Genomic DNA, 19295 nt, shown 5'->3' with positions numbered 1-19295 from the left:
TGTATGTTTGCGTTTTCAGAATGGAAAGCTCCTTTTCCCGGCACCTCAGCCCAACAACATGCCCACAGCCGCTCCACCAAAGCCTAAGTCTGTCAAAGAGCTGGAGGCTGAGAAGACAGCCCAAATTTCCCCCTTCAGGGCGACGCTCACTTCTGCTAGCGCGTACACTGGCGGTCAGTATACTGAACATATCATTCGAGTGTGAGGGAAGGCCAGCAACATGTTCTTCCCTCTGGACTTAATTTTGTTTTAATTGTCCTCATTGGGCTCATGGGTCAGCTTTAGGGAGGTCAGCCTCTGCTACATGGTACCGGTTAATCATTAGCTCCTTTAGGTCAGCGCTGGAATGTGCACATGAGGTGCGAAGTGTCACAGCCAGATTAAAGCGAACGCTTGCACGCTTTCACCCCAAAACGGGCACTCTCTTAGTGTCAGGAAGTGGGCAGTATAAAAGTGGTGTTGCGCCAAATGTTTGTTTGAAGTGACACCGCCGCCACGGCTCCCCGCGGTGCCACACCGGCCACTCTGTAAGTGCTGCACATGCACTTAATTTCACATCACACATTGTTGACTGCCACCGTCGTTAAGCGCTCCTTAAGTGTGCGCCAATGACTCGCCAGTTGCTGCTTACCTGCTCATTAGAGTGGACTTGTAATTGAATCATTTAGGATCGTAAACTTCCGCGCTTTTAGGGGGTATAGGAGGTCTGAGAGTTCCTCACATGCCAACAGGAAATGAGAAAAACATGCATATGCCAACGTGGGAAATATACTTAAATTGCTTTATTCAGTTCGATGGATTGGACTAAAACAGAGATGCGTTAACATTTTTGCCACAAGATCTACTTTTCAAGATGAAAACCTCACGCAGTCGCCTTTATTTTATTTTATTTAAACTACGGGCCGTCAAAACAGTTGAGCACCACAAGTAAGAAGAATGCACGATAATCGGCCTTAGCAATATTAGCTCATTCCTTCAATGGACAGCGGCTCCAAAACGTCTACAACACAATCTACAAAACCATGCATGGTATCCTTACAATGGATTAATCAACATAGCGCACCCCAAATACTGTAATTATAATAATAATATAATAATTATATTTATTCTAAGGTCGAAATTCATAGTGGTCTTGGTTGTTGGGGGATCTGCTTCAATTGATTAAATTAATTCATTTTTGATTATGCCACTAATATGAAAGTATTTTATAAATATATATTTAAGGATCTTTGTTAATTTGTCAATGTCATTTTTAATGTTTGTTTCCCTGCTTTGTTTCAGGCTTGGCAACACTGTTGGGATTGGGTCTGGCGGCTCCCAACGCCGCCTTCACGCAGATGGTCACCACATTCGGATTGGCGGGCATCGTGGGATACCACACCGTGTGGGGCGTCACCCCAGCACTCCATTCGCCCCTCATGTCCGTGACTAATGCCATCTCAGGTTGGTCATGTGCAGGATTGTTTATTTCTATTCTATTCTATTCTATTCTATTCTATTCTATTCTATTCTATTCTATTCTATTCTATTCTATTTATTTATATCTATTTATTTATTTCCATCACATGAGGATCAAATGTGAATTGCCCTGATCTCAACTTCCATGTGCTTCTCAACAAACATGAGGGAATTTTTATTTATGGAAAAGACAAAACATAGTATATCTCTGCTCCTTCATGTCCCCATTGTTGACTGCTGCTTAACACAACAGGGACCAAAGGTCGGGGAGGTAAGTGCATGTGTGTGTTCTCATCACTTTGATCACAGCGACGACCCATGCTGAGGTAGGAAGTAACATACCAGCGGTGATCTTTGGGGGTCAGGGTGGTCTCTTGCTCATTTAGTCGCGCACGCACCCCGCTTGCCCAGACATCAGAGTGAGGCCGCGGAGCCTCGGTGGGAACAAACGTGGACACTTTTCACATCCTTTGAAACATTTTTATTGGCCTCACTGCCTGTGCTGCTTTTATGTTTACATTTTAGCTTGTCTTATATGCTCCTCGTGGACTTTGTTTTTTTTTTGTCTCCTTGTGTTTTTTTTTATTTTATTTTTTATACAGTATATATTTAAATAAGAGTATTTTTAGTTTCATCCTAGGAAGCAAAATACAACAACATCTTTAGTAAACATAAACTATGGCCTGATCTGTTGAGATTTGCACACCCTAAAATAAAACAGGATATTTTATATAAATATATAATGTGGGTCAATACTTGATGTATTCAGTAAAGCCCAGCTGATTATGGACCTTCAAAAATCAACCCCCCAAAAAAGAAAAAATGTCCAAATGGCCAATATTTGCCCTACATTCTAACTTTTTACCTTTACATACACCACATGCTTACCATCAGCAAATTGTATTATTAATCATAGTCAGTTCATTCTGGATTTTATTTTCCCCACCTCCCTCTGTTTTTCTTATTATACCTCACCTTTACGTCCTACCTCCCACCTTTGTCCACTTTCTTTTTGGTCTTTTTTTTTTTTTTTTACTGCTGTTTTGCATGGTGCTGAGTCATTGGCTGTCTGCAGTTACAGGAAAAACCCTCTGGAATATGTTGTTCCGGGCATCATAAATACAATAACCGACAGTCCTCCGGGAAATAAATTGGATGGTTTGGTTGAGACATACAGTATTTTTGTAGACTTGTATAAAAAGTAGGTCAGACACTTTCTAAAACAGCTAACTTTTCATAGGACACCTTTCATACGCATAACTTTAACTTCATTGATTGAATCATTATGTTTGCAGCCCATTGTTGATAGTGCAAGATTCAGAACTTAGCACAGAAATCAACTCTCTACATAAGTCAAGTTAGTTTACATCACGCGTCTATAAAGTATAATGGTTGTGAACGGAATGTATATTAATGGCTTTTGTTATTGAGGTTTCTTGAACTGAAGCCACATATATATTCTCCAAAACATGGAAAGCAAAGTATTGAAGAATCAAAATATTGCGTTTGTCTAGCTGCTGATTGTGACTGTTGTTCGGCTGTTGTTGTGTTTCATTTTCCAGACATCTTCACCCAAGTTTTAAACTCCATGTAAAAGAATGGTTGGTCTAATCTTCCAAACGTCTGCTCTGTGTAGGTCTTACGGCCGTGGGTGGTCTGTCCCTGATGGGAGGTGGCTACGCCCCAACAAGCACTGCAGAGACACTGGCTGTGCTCGCCGCCTTCATCTCCTCAGTTAACATAGCTGGTGAGTCCTTTCCTGCTCCATCAGTGAGCATGCACATGCATACACACCTTAACTTGGACTTCATGGCTTTTCAGGTCAAACGGCAAAATTTCTTGATATCATCACCCTGCTTATCACTGATAGTCGTACAGTATTCCTCAGGGGCTGAGCAGTTTGTTATTTTCACACCTTTTTCAGTAAGTCACAATAAAATGCGTTACAGCTTGGGGCAAAATGTTGACCAAGTCAGGGTAGTCGACTTTAAAAATTAGTGGAAAGCTACACCGGAATCTTGTTAGCGCCACCGTTTTGTACACGGACCTTTACTGTAGACTTAAGCACAGTTGTAGTGGTAGCAAGGGAGAAAGTCTCCCCCCTAAATACTTGGAATACCACAAGTTGGTATCAACCCAGTAAAAGAAAGAGGGGCAAAATAAAGAAAATGTGGAAAATGCATAGCACAGCAATACCTAAGAACACGTATGCAAAGACTATCTTGACATACGGCTCTATTGCTGGTCTTGGTGTACCACCTAAGTTGCTGAATGGCTGATGCTTTTTGTGTGCTTAAATACTAGAGGTGGGCAACTTATATTTTTTTTGCAGGTCCGCCATTTTTTTGCGTGCAGGAAATTGTAATCTCGGCGGTCCGTCAGACAACAGCCGTCCTTTTGGCAATTTTTGCTGTTACACACCCCCCCCTCCAAAATTCCATTGTTAACCCCCACATCGCACATTTTTCGTCGTCAACCCCCTCGCCCCCTTTCTCACTTCCATAGTCCCAAAACACTTTAGTAAACACCCGCCCAAACCAACTTTTTATTTGAATGTTTCTACTTGCACTCAAAATCAACCCGATTTCTGTAACTATACTGTTGCGCAACATATTACAGTAAGAAAAGTTGAGCAAGAAGACAATTTAAAGCAAGTCTTTGAACCCTAAGGTGCAATAAACCATCTTATTGGTTAAGTTGCATCTGTTTGTAGTTATGACGAAAGTGCAATTAGCAATAATGTCCACTAGAATGCATAGTCATGCTTTGCATGATATTCATAATGGTTGTACCTTCTCAATTTTAACTGCTTTAGCAACCATTATAAATGACAGTTCCATTCATATTTGTCCAAATTTGTCTAAATTTCATCTGTCACATACACTACAAGTAAAACAGCAGGCTTTTATTGAAGACATTATCAGCACATAGAGCTTCCCAAAATGAAGGAGAGTACTTCTCAAAAAGCATTATGATGGTAATATCCAAGAATATAGCCTGTCACTACAAAAAAATCTATAGTGGTTCTGATTAAAGTATTCAAATTGTTAACAGTAGGAAGTAGTCAAACACGAAATGTGCCTGATCTTCTCAAGCTTGTCAAGAATAAGAAGTAAAACAAGAACAGAAAGTTATTGACCTCAGTGTTGCTTTTAGGCACATCCACTCTCAGGTTTACTCATGGAATATTGTTCAAACATGACTTTAAGGACACTATTACCTGTATAATGTACATATAACATTAAAACATATGGATGGACTTTGTTCCTCACTGTGCTTACATAGGCACAAAACTGGATTGTCATGAGACAGACACATGGAGGGAAGCCATAGGCAAACACCGACAAAGTGTGATTGACATGGATTCCCAGCGAGATGTTTAAATTCTCAACACATTCGCCACAGCTGTCACAGCACTGATGAAAAGCCTAGTACGGCATAGTCAATCAGGGCGCATCCAACTAAAACTGACAAGAGCACGTAGAAGGACAGAACACAGCTTGGAAGAGATCCATAGTGGAATGTCAATCACCTCTTTTAAAGCTAAGCCATGTGTATATTTACTTGCAATCCACGCTGTGGCATACCTGTACCTCTACCCTTAATGCTGACTAGAGTGAGAGAGAGAGGTGCCTTTGTACTGTAAGTGCACTGTGCAGTGTGTATGTGAATAAACACATGTGCCTCACTGCGCTGATACAGACTCTGAGCTCAGCTTGGCAGGCAACCTTCATTTGAGTCGGCCGAGACAACAAGCGTCCTCCAAAGCTGCTCAGCATCTGCGCTTGATCTGTTATTCTGAGCTTTGACAGAACAAATGTGAGGAACGCCATCAGAATGTGACAGGTGGGGAGGAAACATACTGACATGTTCGCTCATGGACTCAGCAGCTCAGTCTCCCCACGCCCCATTACTGAGACCGCGATGGACTGTGAAACAAGTTAGAAAGCTTCAAATACGGGGTTAAAAAACAAAATGTAAACATGTAAAATTTGTAAACAAAATGTAAATTTAGTTTATGGTAAAGGTTTAGTAAGGTTTATGGTAAACCAATTGCACAGCCAACCACTTGTCAGTTATGCAGTCATTTTACAATACGGCACGAGTCGCTGCTACCATGAGGGAAAGCCATATAAAGCATTCAAATGAACTCTGACATTTCAAACTCCAAAAAGAGCTCTGATGCATTAACCAATAAAAACTATTGTAATAATAATACTATTTGTTTTTTGTCATATTATTTAATTATAACAAAAACCCTCTGGTTTAAGACTAACCCGCAAAAAAATTGAAAAACGTTCCTCAAGTTAAGTCAATGATTCACAAAACTGATCAATGTTAGATACTTCCCTCAATGTCTCGTGAGATGAAAACTTAATTGAAAGCTAACGTGGCTGAAAGCTAGCACGGCAGCATTAAATTAAACGTCTGTCAATCCCCTTTCCCGCTCCCCTTCTGCTCCATGCACAATTGTCATGACTACTTAAAACACAGCCTTTGAGATTACAAAATCTTGATTTTTCAAATTGTGATTATAATGTGGGTGCAATTAATCATTCAGCCCTATATTAGCACCTGGGATGACTTTTAAGTCCGTTTTCACATTATCAAGAATTATTTGCTAGACTTCTTAGTGTGTTTGAGACCATTTGAATTTGAATGGTTTCAAAACTTTTGACTGGTATTGTATAACCAGGAAACCTCATAGGTTAAGTGATCCCGCCTTAAGAAATACTGAACTTTACGGCGGAAAGATACGAAAGGCATACTACATTGCCAAACCTGAACAGAGCTGTACTGCTTGGTAGAAAGTGAGTTTTACATCTATTAGGATGAGTGGAAGGGGATAAAAACAAATTGTGTGGTTTATGACAGAGAAAGTAATTCTTGTCATTTGTCACAAGTTTTCAAACAGAAATACATATGATCTCACATTACTGACTAGACATGTCATCGTAAACGGGCTTCACTGATCAGAAACATACCATAGCAAACCGAACAAAACTGCAAAGCACTGAACAGTGGAAATGTGTTTTCATTTACGAAAGGATGGTTCGCTTGCTTTGAGAACCCCTCCGCCCCCCAATGGTCTTGTTTGTAGAGTGAGTTTGGAGATTTTCAAAATCTGACCGCAGATCTTTGGCCTCTGAGGCTTCATGCTATTTTGACTTGAACAAGTTTAGCCTGTTAAATACAGAAAGGCTTTTTTTCCACTAAATTTCTCCATGGTTGACAATATACATCTCAAAGCGGTTTACCGCATAAGCCGCAAACCTCAGGGAACAGCAAAACTTTAATTCCATGGAAATTGATGAAGCACAAGATTTGGCTACATTGCTTCTTGTCGGTTGGATTTGTGAATCTGTTTTGAACAATCCATCTCATGGGGGACCTTCTTGTTCCTGCAGGCATGTATTGTGGGCAACTTTGACAACACATGGTCATTAGCTATAACTCAGGTTTTATGATCAGAAAAATGTAATTGGGTAACAAATACAAGTAAAATCAGGCTTAAAATTTGAAATGTCAGGCACTGTTTTGAATAATGTTTTAATCTTCTTAAACTTTTTGGTGCAAAAGATTTTTTGTTCATTAAATTTTCAGTTTTAGCATCACTCTTTCAAAATTTCATGTTTGAAAATGATTGGTGCAATTGTGCTATTTGCCACCTAATAGGTCAAATTTAAGCCTCAAAAGACTAAAAACAAGTAAAGTTTCCTTGTTTTTCAATGATTCCTGTGTTTTTCTGTTTAGATTCACAAACCACACTGTAGAATACTGAACTAGTATAGTACTGAAACCCAATAGAACCTCTCTGTCACCTTTTGGGTTTTTTAAGTTCACAATGGCAGGCTAAGATTGAGTTTGACACCCAATGTCGAATCAGAATCATCTTTATTGGCAAAGTCCAACACAGAATCACGCACGAGGAATTTTGACTTTTTTTTTTTTTTTTTTTTTTTTTTTTTAAGGAGGCTGACAAAAATTCAGTCGAACTCGAGTCCTCCAGAGTCTCAGTCTTAAGTGAAGCTTCAATTAGCCGAATTAGCACTTCTTCAAGGCTACAATTTTTATAGCATCGAGACTGTCTGCTACCACTTGTTTTTCTTTGAAATCTTTACACTGACATAAACAAGGCATCATTACATTCCTGGCGTCAGTTATTGGGCTGGCCGCAGGTCTCTTGTCAATAGTTTTAAAACGCCGGCTGTCTAAAATGAGTTTTTATGGCAATCAGGTGTTTGCAATGTTTGCCCTACAGCTCAATGCCACATTGTCTTTGCTTTTATCTAATCACATGGTTTCATGTGCGACACCAGCACAAGCTTCAGGTTGATTCCCGATTCCTGATTCTAATATTATGTACAATTATTGAGTCCATTACTTGGCTAAACACGATTAACGTCACACACACAAGGATTTGTAATCTTAAATATTAGCCTTGTTTAGAATTCCTATTAGTTGGCCCCAACTGTAAGGTGAAATAAGTCCTCAAGTAATTTAAGAACCTCAGTTCAATTCAAAAGATTGCTTTAAGGTATTTTCTTCTTGCCCTGGATATTGGCTTCGGAGTGTACACATCAGAAAAAATGTCAAGGCAAGCGTAGAAGCAATTGTTATTTTTATGAATGGCAGCAAAACACGCCTGAAATGCGGTGAAAAGACCAATTAGAAATGTCACTTTAGTTAGAAAAAATTATATATGGACATGAATACTTTTGTACACTTTTATTTTGAAGTTGTTCCCACCCATTAGTTTTTTGCAACACAACATTTTGACTACGAGTTTTTCTACAGCAATTCTTGCTCTCAACTCTTGATAAAAAGAACTCAACATTGTTCTGAATTAATATAAACTAAAAAAATGAGTTATTTACACTAAAATTGATGTTGATAATACAGCACCTGTTGCCAATATTTACTAATGGCTCGGGCGCCGTTGTAGCTGTGTCTAACATAAATCAGCCAAATGTATAGTTGCTTCTTTTTAATTAATTAAGTGGGATTGTATTAATTAGTCTTCTGTGTTGATAATTATTTTTCACCAAGCAAACAAATATATATTATTATTTTTATTCGAAGACGTGATTGAAATTTTCTATATGATATTCGAATACCAAAGATACTTGATAGCTGCATCGCTAGACCCAAATGTTTTCTGAGCAAATCCCTTTTGAACACACCTTATTATTTTTTAGCGATTTCTGGCATAACTGACGTTCTTTGCCAAATTAGGCCTGATTATCATTATGCATTTACCCCACGTAAATTAATACTTTATCTGCCTAAGGTGGTTTCCTGGTGACTCAGAAGATGTTGGACATGTTCAAGCGTCCCAGCGATCCCCCGGAGTACAACTACCTCTATATGCTTCCGGCTGGAGTGTTTGTGGGCGGATACGCTGCAGCGCTGCAGTCAGGATACAACATTGAGCAGGTGGGGAATTTTGATCTGGTAACGTGCCTATATAATATGCTGTATCCATTTTAAGAGTCAATCAAAATTGTCCACTGGTATATAAAGGTTTGATCATTTTTTTGATATGATCTTTGTTTGTCCAGATGTTGAGCAATCCTTTTTTTTTAAGTATTATACATCTTCTTCTTCTCACCAGATGATGTACTTGGGCTCCGGAATGTGCTGTGTAGGCGCCCTGGCTGGCCTCTCCAACCAGTCTACAGCGCGCCTGGGCAATGCCTTGGGCATTATGGGGGTGGCCGGGGGCATCGCCGCCACTTTGGGCGCGCTCAAGCCGACCCCCGAGCTCCTGGCGCAGATGAGCGCCGCGATGGCCGTTGGCGGCACCGCTGGTGAGTTTGAATTTGTACTTACGTGATGTGCCACGTAGTTTTTGTTGTTTGAACGTGCAGTGTGTGTGTGTTCGTGTTTGTTGTGTTCATGCAGTGTGGGCTTGGATAGATTAAGAAACAGGTGTGTGGCATGCGGATGAGTTTTGTGATGTGTGCATCAAACAGAATGTGCCTCATTTGCCGCCAGCCGCAGCTTCTCAGAAACTCTCTCACTTACAATAGACAGTTTGATCATTCATTTAAATGCTAATTGCACAAGTAACAAAGCCAAAGTCCAGACTAAACAGTCCACATCATGCGCACATACATAAACATGCAAAGTCGCCAAATAGGCCATGAGCAACACACAGTTCTCCTGAAAAGCCTGCTTCCCAGCAACTTGTGTTAGTGAAATTTGCATGTTCTTGCATCTGTGTGTTTTTAATCATCTGTTTTCCCCCTTGCAGGTCTGACCATTGCTAAGAGAATCCAGATCACCGACCTGCCCCAACTGGTGGCTGCCTTCCACAGCCTGGTGGGTTTGGCGGCTGTGCTGACCTGTGTAGCCGAATACATGGTGGAGTACCCTCACTTCGCCACAGACCCCGCAGCCAATCTCACCAAAATCGTGGCCTACCTTGGCACGTTCATTGGCGGGGTCACTTTCAGCGGCTCTTTGGTGGCTTATGGCAAACTGCAAGGTTTGAAAACTTCACAGTTAGATACCACCATCTGATTTGACCTCTAAAATTGCACATCCAAATGTTGTTGGCTAAAAATGATAGGAACCATTACTCGAAATTAGCAGGTCCATGTAGTCCAATAATGACTCTTCATCATGCTGTTCCAAAGCCAACTCTAATAGAACTACAAATGTAATTGACCCATTCATGGACACCTGTTCGTATTGGAGAACATTGAACACTGGAACATTGAACAGCTGAACATTTGCATTGACATTTTAAAGCAATTAACCAATTCACTGCTATGTCAAAAATCCACGTATCGGCCAGGCAGCAAAGATTTAACTGGCTTTGTTAAAATTCATATTTTCATTCTTAACTCCATGTATGTTACTTCTACCAAGTTGTCAATCATGCTTCAATTAAAAAACAGGTTTTAATGGTGCATTTCCAGTTTTAAAACCTACCGAGACTTTAGGTATAGCGAGTGTAGTTACTCTATTCATTGCTAGGGCTACCGGATGTACCATTGTAATAGATAGAAAGGAGTACACTATAGAGATATTGCACAATTTATCATACGCTACACAGAATACTCAATTGTTGTTTTGAAATTTGTAGAGGAGCATATTTTGCAGCACAGAAGCTGACACAAGCCTCAAACATTCACCAACAGAGGTTGCTAACACATTGTGAAGAAACTATGAAATCCCTTTTCACTTGGCTTCACTGATGTCACAGCTTCGGAAATACTCAAGAGATTCTTAAAAGGTTCAGATGTGTATTTAGTGATTAAACTGCTGTATAATGCTATCTAATCAGTTGATACAGATGCAATGACAGATATGCTTTGTAAAGGGATTCTAAAAAAATACTTTTCGATCTCAGTAAATAGGTTCATCTGTAAATGTTATAATGCATTTTAGGTTCATTCATACTGCAAAATTTAAAACGAAAGCCAGCAAAGTCTTCAAAATTTTCATTGTGTGTTTTATTCAATAGTTCAAATTAAAAAGGTTGGAAACTTCAACATGTTGAAAATAGTCGCAATGCATGGTAGACATGACAATTGCCTGCTCTCAATCCAACAATTTTCCACCTGTCTGTGATGGGAGATTCATCGTCCATAACATTTGCCTTCCTTATGAGGAGCCTATCACAGCGTGAAATTGCTGAAACAAGGACTAGTTTAGCTAAAACACTTTAAAAAAAAAAAAAAAAAAAAAAAAAAAAAAAAAAACGTACCTAGCAATGTACATAGTAAATTGATTTTGAGAACTCTGTGCCTCACAATCAGGACTTTTTCACTCTTTTCAAATTCAAACATTGATTGATTATACTTCAAAGTAGGTGGGACTCTTTGACAGTCTCACAATTCAGCTCTAATTTTTGCATCTACAGTTCAATCAATTTTCAATTCAAAACGATTTGCTACAAAAATGATTCAAGTTGATTCAGTGAGAAAAGCTTCTGCTTCAATTTATAGGCGTGCAAAGAATCATCATACTACTTCAGTCTGCTTTGCAGGAAAGAAAACCAAATGGAGACAGTGTCATTCCTTTTACTCTATTGTTTAATTCATATAGTTAAAGTTGCAAAAATATTTACTAGCAGTCTGTGCTGGAACAGAAAATTAAAATCACAAATAAACAAACAGTGGACAAAATACGTGGCAACCTAAGGCTCAGATTTAAACTTTGTATTGGTAAAATGCACACACAAGGCTAAAGCTTCTTGGACAAGAAAAGTGAATGTCATGTATGTTGCACTCCAAACATCAGAAGTCACAGAAACCTAATATAAAGATAGTTAAGCGATATGTATAAACGATTATATAAAGTGAGTTAAGCTCACTCATGTCTGCCTGTGTTGTAGCTGTATACACTATTTGCAATATTTACAGCAAATGTCACGCTCAAGTTTAAAATGCCCTGAACCGAATTTTTCTGTTTGTGTAGGATTAAATTTTCATCCTGTTTAATTTGTGTTTATGGAGTGAACTAATTAGGTCTGAAATATTTGCTGCCAAATAGTAAAAGCCATTCACTTCATTCAAGATGTCAACACATTGCCTCTTTTAACTGGATGGCAGCCTGAGCAAATATCACACGATTGCCAAATTCTTGATTTACAGAAAACGATAATCAAAATGATTAATTATTGCAATCCCTGGATCAAATCGTTTAGCTTGTTGGGACTATTCACCGCCCACTTTAAATGAATGTGTGTGTTCATGTACCACTTGATGCCAATGTAAATTAGTTATCAGTATGGTACTGCCCAAAATTAGTAGTGTGAATCCATCCGCAGTGGTGACATTTCCACATTTTTTTTTTCCTCCCTCACACAGGTATGCTGAACAGCGCCCCCCTGATCCTCCCTGCCCGCCACGCCCTAAACGCCTCTCTGATGGCTGGCAGCATCGGCGGGATGATCCCCTACATGCTGGACCCAAGCTACGTCACAGGCATCACCTGCCTCGGCTCAGTCTCCGCTCTGTCTGCAATCATGGTACGGCTTGCGTGTGTATGTTTTTGGAGCACGGCCACGTGCGCACAACGAAGCATTCATTTCTGCGGCGACGTTTCATCAGGCGCAGAACGAAACCTGTTAATGCTGACGGACGCCGTATATAAGAATGTTGATTTCTTATTTCCATCAGGAAGGGGGCGAAGGCTGGCAAGTCAATAAGCGAACTGTTGCACTGGCATCGGTAGCTGCCCAAAGATCTGTTAATAGTCTGGCAACCATCATGGCAAAAAAGACTCCATTTTGTGCAATTGCCAGCTCCCTGCTTGCACTTGACTTTGATTATATTGGACTTCACCACTATAGTCACACTTGACCTTTTGAAAATTTCACCTTAGACGTATTTACCTTACCTTACCTTAGACCAGTGCTTCTCAATGATATTTTGCCAAGCCCCCCGAAGGATAGAGACCCCCCCCCCAATACACACACACACACACACTCGACACGCTGAAAAAACCTGTAGGCTATCCTTTTTAACGTAGAAAAATCAACTTTTTTTTACAGCGTTTAGATAGGTTACAGCTTAGTCTAAAACAGAAAACAGTTACCAAGTGCATCCAAGTACCTGAAACTAAAAAAAAGATCACAAAAAGATACACTTTTTCCTGGGGTCATCTTTTAGACACCAACAATATTTGCCTTTGCTAACTGGTTAGCAATCGTGCTTATCATTAGCATGCTAGTGGTTAACATTTAAGAACAACAAACACTAAGTGCCATTTAGTTCACAAATACGTAATTCCATATATGTACACTACATGTGTCCCTAAAGTCTCTTAAAGATAAATGCTTTAACAATATTCTATGAGTAAACTTGATGGTGGAGCTGCCTGTTAACTGCTATAATGTCAATATTGAACTGTTCTTCATCTTCTTGACGTGCAAACTGGGTACATTTTGTGCTTGACTGCCCTCTACTGGGTAAAACATCTAAAACAATGTGTCTTTAATGAAAGGCCACAAACTGCTAAATCAGTATTTTTAAGCAGACATAAAGCAAACCTCCTGCTGTTCTAATTCTGCTGCTACTGCTTCTACCTTTAGGCAACTAGACAAACTAGGCACATTGTGTGCTTGACTGCACTCGACTGGTTAAATCTGGAAGTGTTTTGAAGCACACAAAAGGCATCAGCTATTCGGTCATTAAGTGGTGCACCAAAACAAGCAATGGAGCTCTATGTCAAGATGATATTTGTTTGGGTTTTGTTTTTTCTCCGAAGTATGCCTTTTCCACTTTGCAAAAATCTAACATTACTTTGTATTTGTCACTGTATTTAATTGTTATAGCCTCTGTTTTTGCAAGTGTTTCTCCCTTGCCACCATTTTAACGCAGCGCAAATTTAGAAGAAAGATCTGTGTAGAAAATTGTGGCGCAAACATATTATTTTTAGTCAATTTATTTTTGAAGTCGACTTACCGGATTTGGTCAACCTTTCCCTCAGACCTACCTTTCTAGAGTTTTACATCCTTGAGATAAACTCAATTCACTTCCATTGACTGCTATATAGATATGAAAGACCTACTGTATATTTCAAGTGATGACAGAGAAAACAGTTAAATTTTACAAGCAGAATATTAAAAACCTTTTTGACTACTAGAGTTTGTTTTTTGCTGTCATATAACTCACTAACATTTCTTGCGAACTGAAGTAATGATAACATATTGACCTATCATATTAAGCAACCACCACTTTTGGGTGGCTTTCAAATGCTCATTGTTTGAACATGTTTCAGTTTTCATTTCCCCAGCTACCTTAAAATTTATCATAATTAGCAGAGAAAGCCAACTAACAAGGCGAAACATATTTCAGTTAAAAAAAAAAAACATGTTCTAATGGCAGATTAGGAAATCAGTTCTCAGCCAATCCACACATCTGCACTTAGCCCCAATGGATGAATCATAGCCTACGTAGTGTGTTTTACTGGATATTCTATCAGTTGGATGTGTGTGGATCCTAAATACCTTGTTTCCAATCAGGGTCTCGTCTTCTCATGTATCATCTTCAGTAACAGGAAGACCACAGATGATGATAAACAAGCTGTTGCTTTTTGTTTTCAAAGCTTATTTGCTTTTTCTTTTAAGGGTGATCCAAGCATAGCACTCTTTGGTTTCAGTGCATGACATCCTTGTTTTTTTTTTTTTCAAGTGTCGTGTGGGCTAACATACCCTTCTCTGTTTTTCTCCAGGGAGTAACCTTAACAGCGGCCATCGGGGGTGCCGACATGCCAGTGGTGATCACTGTGCTGAACAGCTACTCAGGATGGGCCTTGTGCGCCGAGGGCTTTCTACTCAACAACAATCTCCTGACCATTGTTGGGGCCCTCATCGGATCATCCGGGGCCATTTTGTCATACATTATGTGTGTTGTAAGTAGGCAATGAAAGACCTGGTGGTGCGCTTTTCAGTTGCTACAAGACACAATCAGAAACAGAAGTGCATTTTTTTCAAACTGCTTGTAAATTTGACATTGTCCTTACTTTGTCCTCTACTATGCCCATATGACAAAACATTGGAAGCAGAACTTCATACACTATGAATATAGACACGTAGACATGTGACAGAAAAAAAGCCAGAGTCCCACTATTGTATGAACTTCAGTAAGCGATCAGCATCTGATGCTAATCTGCGTGTCCAGTTAAGATCATTCCATCTCTGCTTACCTTTTAGCTTGACATGATAGCAGAGGCTTGATACTTGTTTGACAGCTAGACTCCGGCCATGATATAGGTTGTTGGTTACATATCACTGAGGTGAAGACAACAATCTCTCGCTCAAGGACACTTTGGCACATGTCAGAATGCATATTTACATTTCTCCAGCATCTTGTTGCCGTGTTCAAGTTCAAGAGTTTTATTGTCATATTTATTGCATTATACCACATAATGAAATTCTTATTCCATTCACTCCTGAGTAGCAGACTACATTCCATGTTTGAGCAATAAATAAATAGCAATAAGAATAGCAATAAATAGCAATAAAACAACAAAAGAAACAATGGTGCTAATAATATGGCGCAAATGTTATGTAGTGCAAAATATTACTTATACATTCCTCTACTGTTTCAAAGCTCAAATGCTTACCAATGAGTCTGCTTGGTGTTATCTGCAAAGCAAACGCAATTATGAACAATCCTCTGTTTAGACCGATGTGCCAATTTTGCAGATCGCTCTATAGCAAATGACTACTTGTTGAACATGGTGAAATTGTTGTTTCTCTTGTGTCCACCAGGAGGAACTCTAACGTTACCATTGTGGTTAGATTGTTGACAAGTTAAACCTCAGGCATCACCATGTGTGCTTTGCAAGACATTGCCCTAACTATAAATGAAGATGACGCAGAATGAGAAAAGAATAATAATGAAAGCAACTTTTTCAATCAGGCCATGAACCGCTCACTTGCAAACGTGATCCTGGGAGGCTACGGCACATCTTCCACCGGTACTGGGAAGCCCATGGAGATCACAGGAACCCACACTGAGGTCAACGTGGATCAGACTGTGGACATGATTAAAGAGGCCCAGAGCATTATCATCACTCCAGGTAACATATACGCACACACGCACACAGCCCTTGTATGCAAGTAGAAAAACATGGTACTTTGACACCCCCGTCCATTTCAAGACTTGCAAAGTGTGTGTTCTGTTTATGTAACCTTTTCTTGACCCATGTTACATCACCATTTTGCTAGGCTAATTGACAAGGCCCCCCCCCCCCCCCCCCATGCACACTTACACTGACAGGAACACACATTCTTGGGCCCTTGTGTGGTCATATCTGGTAAATAGACATTGAGAAATGCACTTTGCAGTCTCATTTCATTCAAACTGCTACCAATGCAAATTGAATATATCTTACATCTGAGTCTTTCAAGTTGTGTTACTACTACTTTATATTACTACTAGCGATGAGTTTCGGGTCTTAAAAGTGCATTGCGATATTTTGCGATAGAGCAAGTACATTTTGCAATATGCATTGCGATATATTGGGCAATGTTTGGTAAAAAAAAATCTATTTCATGTAAATTGAAGTGACTGAAAAAAGAAGGAAATTATTAAAATAGACAAATTCTATTTATTCCTTTAAGAAGTCACACATTATTGACATCTCTGAGCACACATTAAACATTATTTTTCCAAAAAAAAGCATGTCACATTTTTTTCATTTCAAGCTTGCGCTTGATTGTGTTAATATGTCCGTAAAAGTCAAAGTTAAAGTTAATATGTCCGTGTAAAAGTCTTTCAGATGGCACTCATGTGGCAGGAATACACAGGTAGCATTTTGCCACAAGTTCCAGCACAGTGAAAGTGCTCTTCAACCGTAAATGAAACTGATCTGTGACATCACTTGTGTTTGTGAACAAAAATATGAGAAAAACCAGGGTTGACATTAGCCGTCATTTTTATTACATTTGGAAACAACACAGCAATCTCCCTGTCTCTGTCCCAGCCCGCAAGAACTTCCTCTCCTGCCGCGCATGCGCCTCCTCCACACTCCCTCTCTCGCTCACTCGCTCGACCAATCTCTCACTCTCCAGTCACACCATACGAACAACACTATCCTAACATTTAATTTGGTGTTTTTGAAGTGTTTGGAATGATTTATTTGTAAAACACGATTCATAATATGACAAAAATGATGATACAAAAGCCACCCCGGAGCAGATATGAAAAACGAAATATTACAAAAATAAAGCATTTCAAAACCGATACGCAATATATTGGAAAATTAATGTTGTATTGCGTCACTTCATAGTGCAATGTATCGATATTATCGCCCAGCCCTAATTACAACTATTTGCAATACTGTAATGTTATGGTACTTCATTACTAACTATATTTATTAAAAGGTAGCTATAAATTGATTCAGAAGACTTTTTAAAAGTAACTTTTCCAACCCTGTTTATATAGCATAATGCAGGAGTGTCTAAACTCAGGTGTCCACGAGGGCCAGAGTCTTGCATGTTTTTCGGATTTCTTTCTACGACACACCTGATTCAAATGATCAGGATTATAATCAGGATTTTGCTTATCTCTTGATGATCTGATCATTTGAAATAAGTGTGTCACGGAAAGAGACCTAGAAAACATGCACAATACCCACCCTCGAGGGCAGAATTTGGACACCCATGGCATATTGTGACCGGAGATGCTGTATTTTAACCGTCTTTTTTTTTTTCCTTCAAAAGCCCTCAAATTTATGTGTTTCAATATGAAATATTCATAATGTTTCTTCCCGGGGACTATTCCCTGAACCTCCCTTGAGGGGTCAGGTATGGCTGACCTTTTGCACACCTGACCTGTTTTCATACCCGTCATCATGACGGCGGATCCCTTTAATATTGACAATCACTATTGTTGAGCACACCCTGCTCCCTTCTCTCCTGCATTTGGGTCTACTAATCCCCACAAAAATGTTGGAACCTGACAAGAGTTGTCTTTTTTTCTTTTTTTTTTTGCTCTAAACCATTCTTAGCACTTGAAGCAATGGATATTTAAACACTAACAGTGCAGCAACACATTTCGACACTTTAACAATGCTCACAAACATGCTCTTCTTTATGTGTTATTTATGCCTATTTTATGCTGCATCCAGGTGGCTAAGATATATATACACTCCAGAAGAACCACAATGGCAATTTGCATAGAAGCATACAATCGTGATCCATTAATTGTTTATGTAGAGTAAGCTGCAAATAACCCTAGCCACAGAACGACTTAAACTTATATTTATATATATGTGGCGTGTTTTTGTTACTAATGGATAACAGCAGCAATCATATCAGACAGCATCGCTAAAAAGGGGCCAAAATAAAGCCTGGGTTGGACAGAGTGGTGGAAAATGGTTTTGGTTTGTTTTTCTCCATTGTTTTAACAAATTAAAAATTTTTAGAAGTCAACTAGTCAAAATATGAGAATTTAGAATAATCACAACAAACACTGTCAAAGATACTTCACAACACTGCCACGATTGCTTTGAGGTCAGTGAAGCTACCACACATTTTATTTCCAAAGAGTGCTTCCATTTTTAATCCATCCTTTCAATTTCACTTTAACTATTTGAGACCAATGTAGCTATCTGTCACCTCTTCTGATTGACATCAGGAGAAAACATTAGGAATTTCCTCAATAAACATGATTTGCATGCTTTGTCTGGTCCACCTCCTTTCAGGTTTATTTTTCTTCAAAATGTGGAATGTTGGAAGCAGAGAGAGAACAACTGCGCTGAATAATTTACTTTTTGTTTTTCTTTCTGGTGATGGAAACTCAACTATTTACCGATAACAGGCGTATCCAAGCAAGAGGGTTTCTGATTAGTTTTTGCAACAAGGATCATAAATGCCATTAGACCAGTCGGCATGTGGCAGCATGGTTAGGATTTCATAGATTGTCAAAACATGAAGAGTTTCAAAATGCCACATTGCTGTCCCTTCTAAATGCATGCAAAAGGGGGGCCAAGAGGTACACCCTGTCGGTGTCAAATTTCGCCCATGTCAGGCTCATTTACTGCCATTCAAAACTGGCAATATTGTCAATTTTGGACATATTGAAAACCCGATGTTTTATCATGCATGTCCACTGATTTTTGCATTAATCCTTTCAATGGCAACTTGCGAATGAGGCACAAAAGAATTTTTTGTGTTGACATCCCAAAACCACTAGGTGGTGCTAGCGGTCTATTCATGACACTTGCAAGCCTTTCAATGAGGTGTATTTTTTTATTTTTGTTCATTGAAAAACCAATTCCATCTAGTTACTTATTAGTTACTACATCTAGTTACTTCTATAGAAGCCTAGTTATTTTATCAAGTATTGCTGATAAGTAACTAGATGGAC

The 19295-nt window shown here is 39.2% G+C and overlaps 1 protein-coding gene across 1 annotated transcript in view; it reads left to right on the top strand.

Annotated features, from left to right (window-relative positions):
- The window catches only part of nnt (nicotinamide nucleotide transhydrogenase), a 41949-nt gene that overhangs the window by 11716 nt on the left and 10938 nt on the right, over window positions 1-19295 (top strand). Inside the window, exons 10-18 of the mRNA XM_088435692.1 lie at window positions 20-173; window positions 1282-1443; window positions 3095-3205; window positions 8750-8895; window positions 9074-9269; window positions 9716-9949; window positions 12282-12442; window positions 14650-14829; window positions 15843-16002. Coding sequence (XP_088291818.1) covers window positions 20-173; window positions 1282-1443; window positions 3095-3205; window positions 8750-8895; window positions 9074-9269; window positions 9716-9949; window positions 12282-12442; window positions 14650-14829; window positions 15843-16002 — 1504 coding nt within the window. The remainder of the gene's footprint in view (window positions 1-19; window positions 174-1281; window positions 1444-3094; window positions 3206-8749; window positions 8896-9073; window positions 9270-9715; window positions 9950-12281; window positions 12443-14649; window positions 14830-15842; window positions 16003-19295) is intronic.

The sequence above is a fragment of the Hippichthys cyanospilos genome, chromosome 15 (assembly GCF_059441005.1).
Source record: "Hippichthys cyanospilos isolate Australia breed blue-spotted pipefish chromosome 15, RoL_Hcya_1.0, whole genome shotgun sequence".
NCBI lineage: Eukaryota > Metazoa > Chordata > Actinopteri > Syngnathiformes > Syngnathidae > Hippichthys > Hippichthys cyanospilos.
The sequence above is the reverse complement of the archived record's forward strand: the minus strand, read 5'-3'. Positions and strand labels throughout refer to the sequence as shown.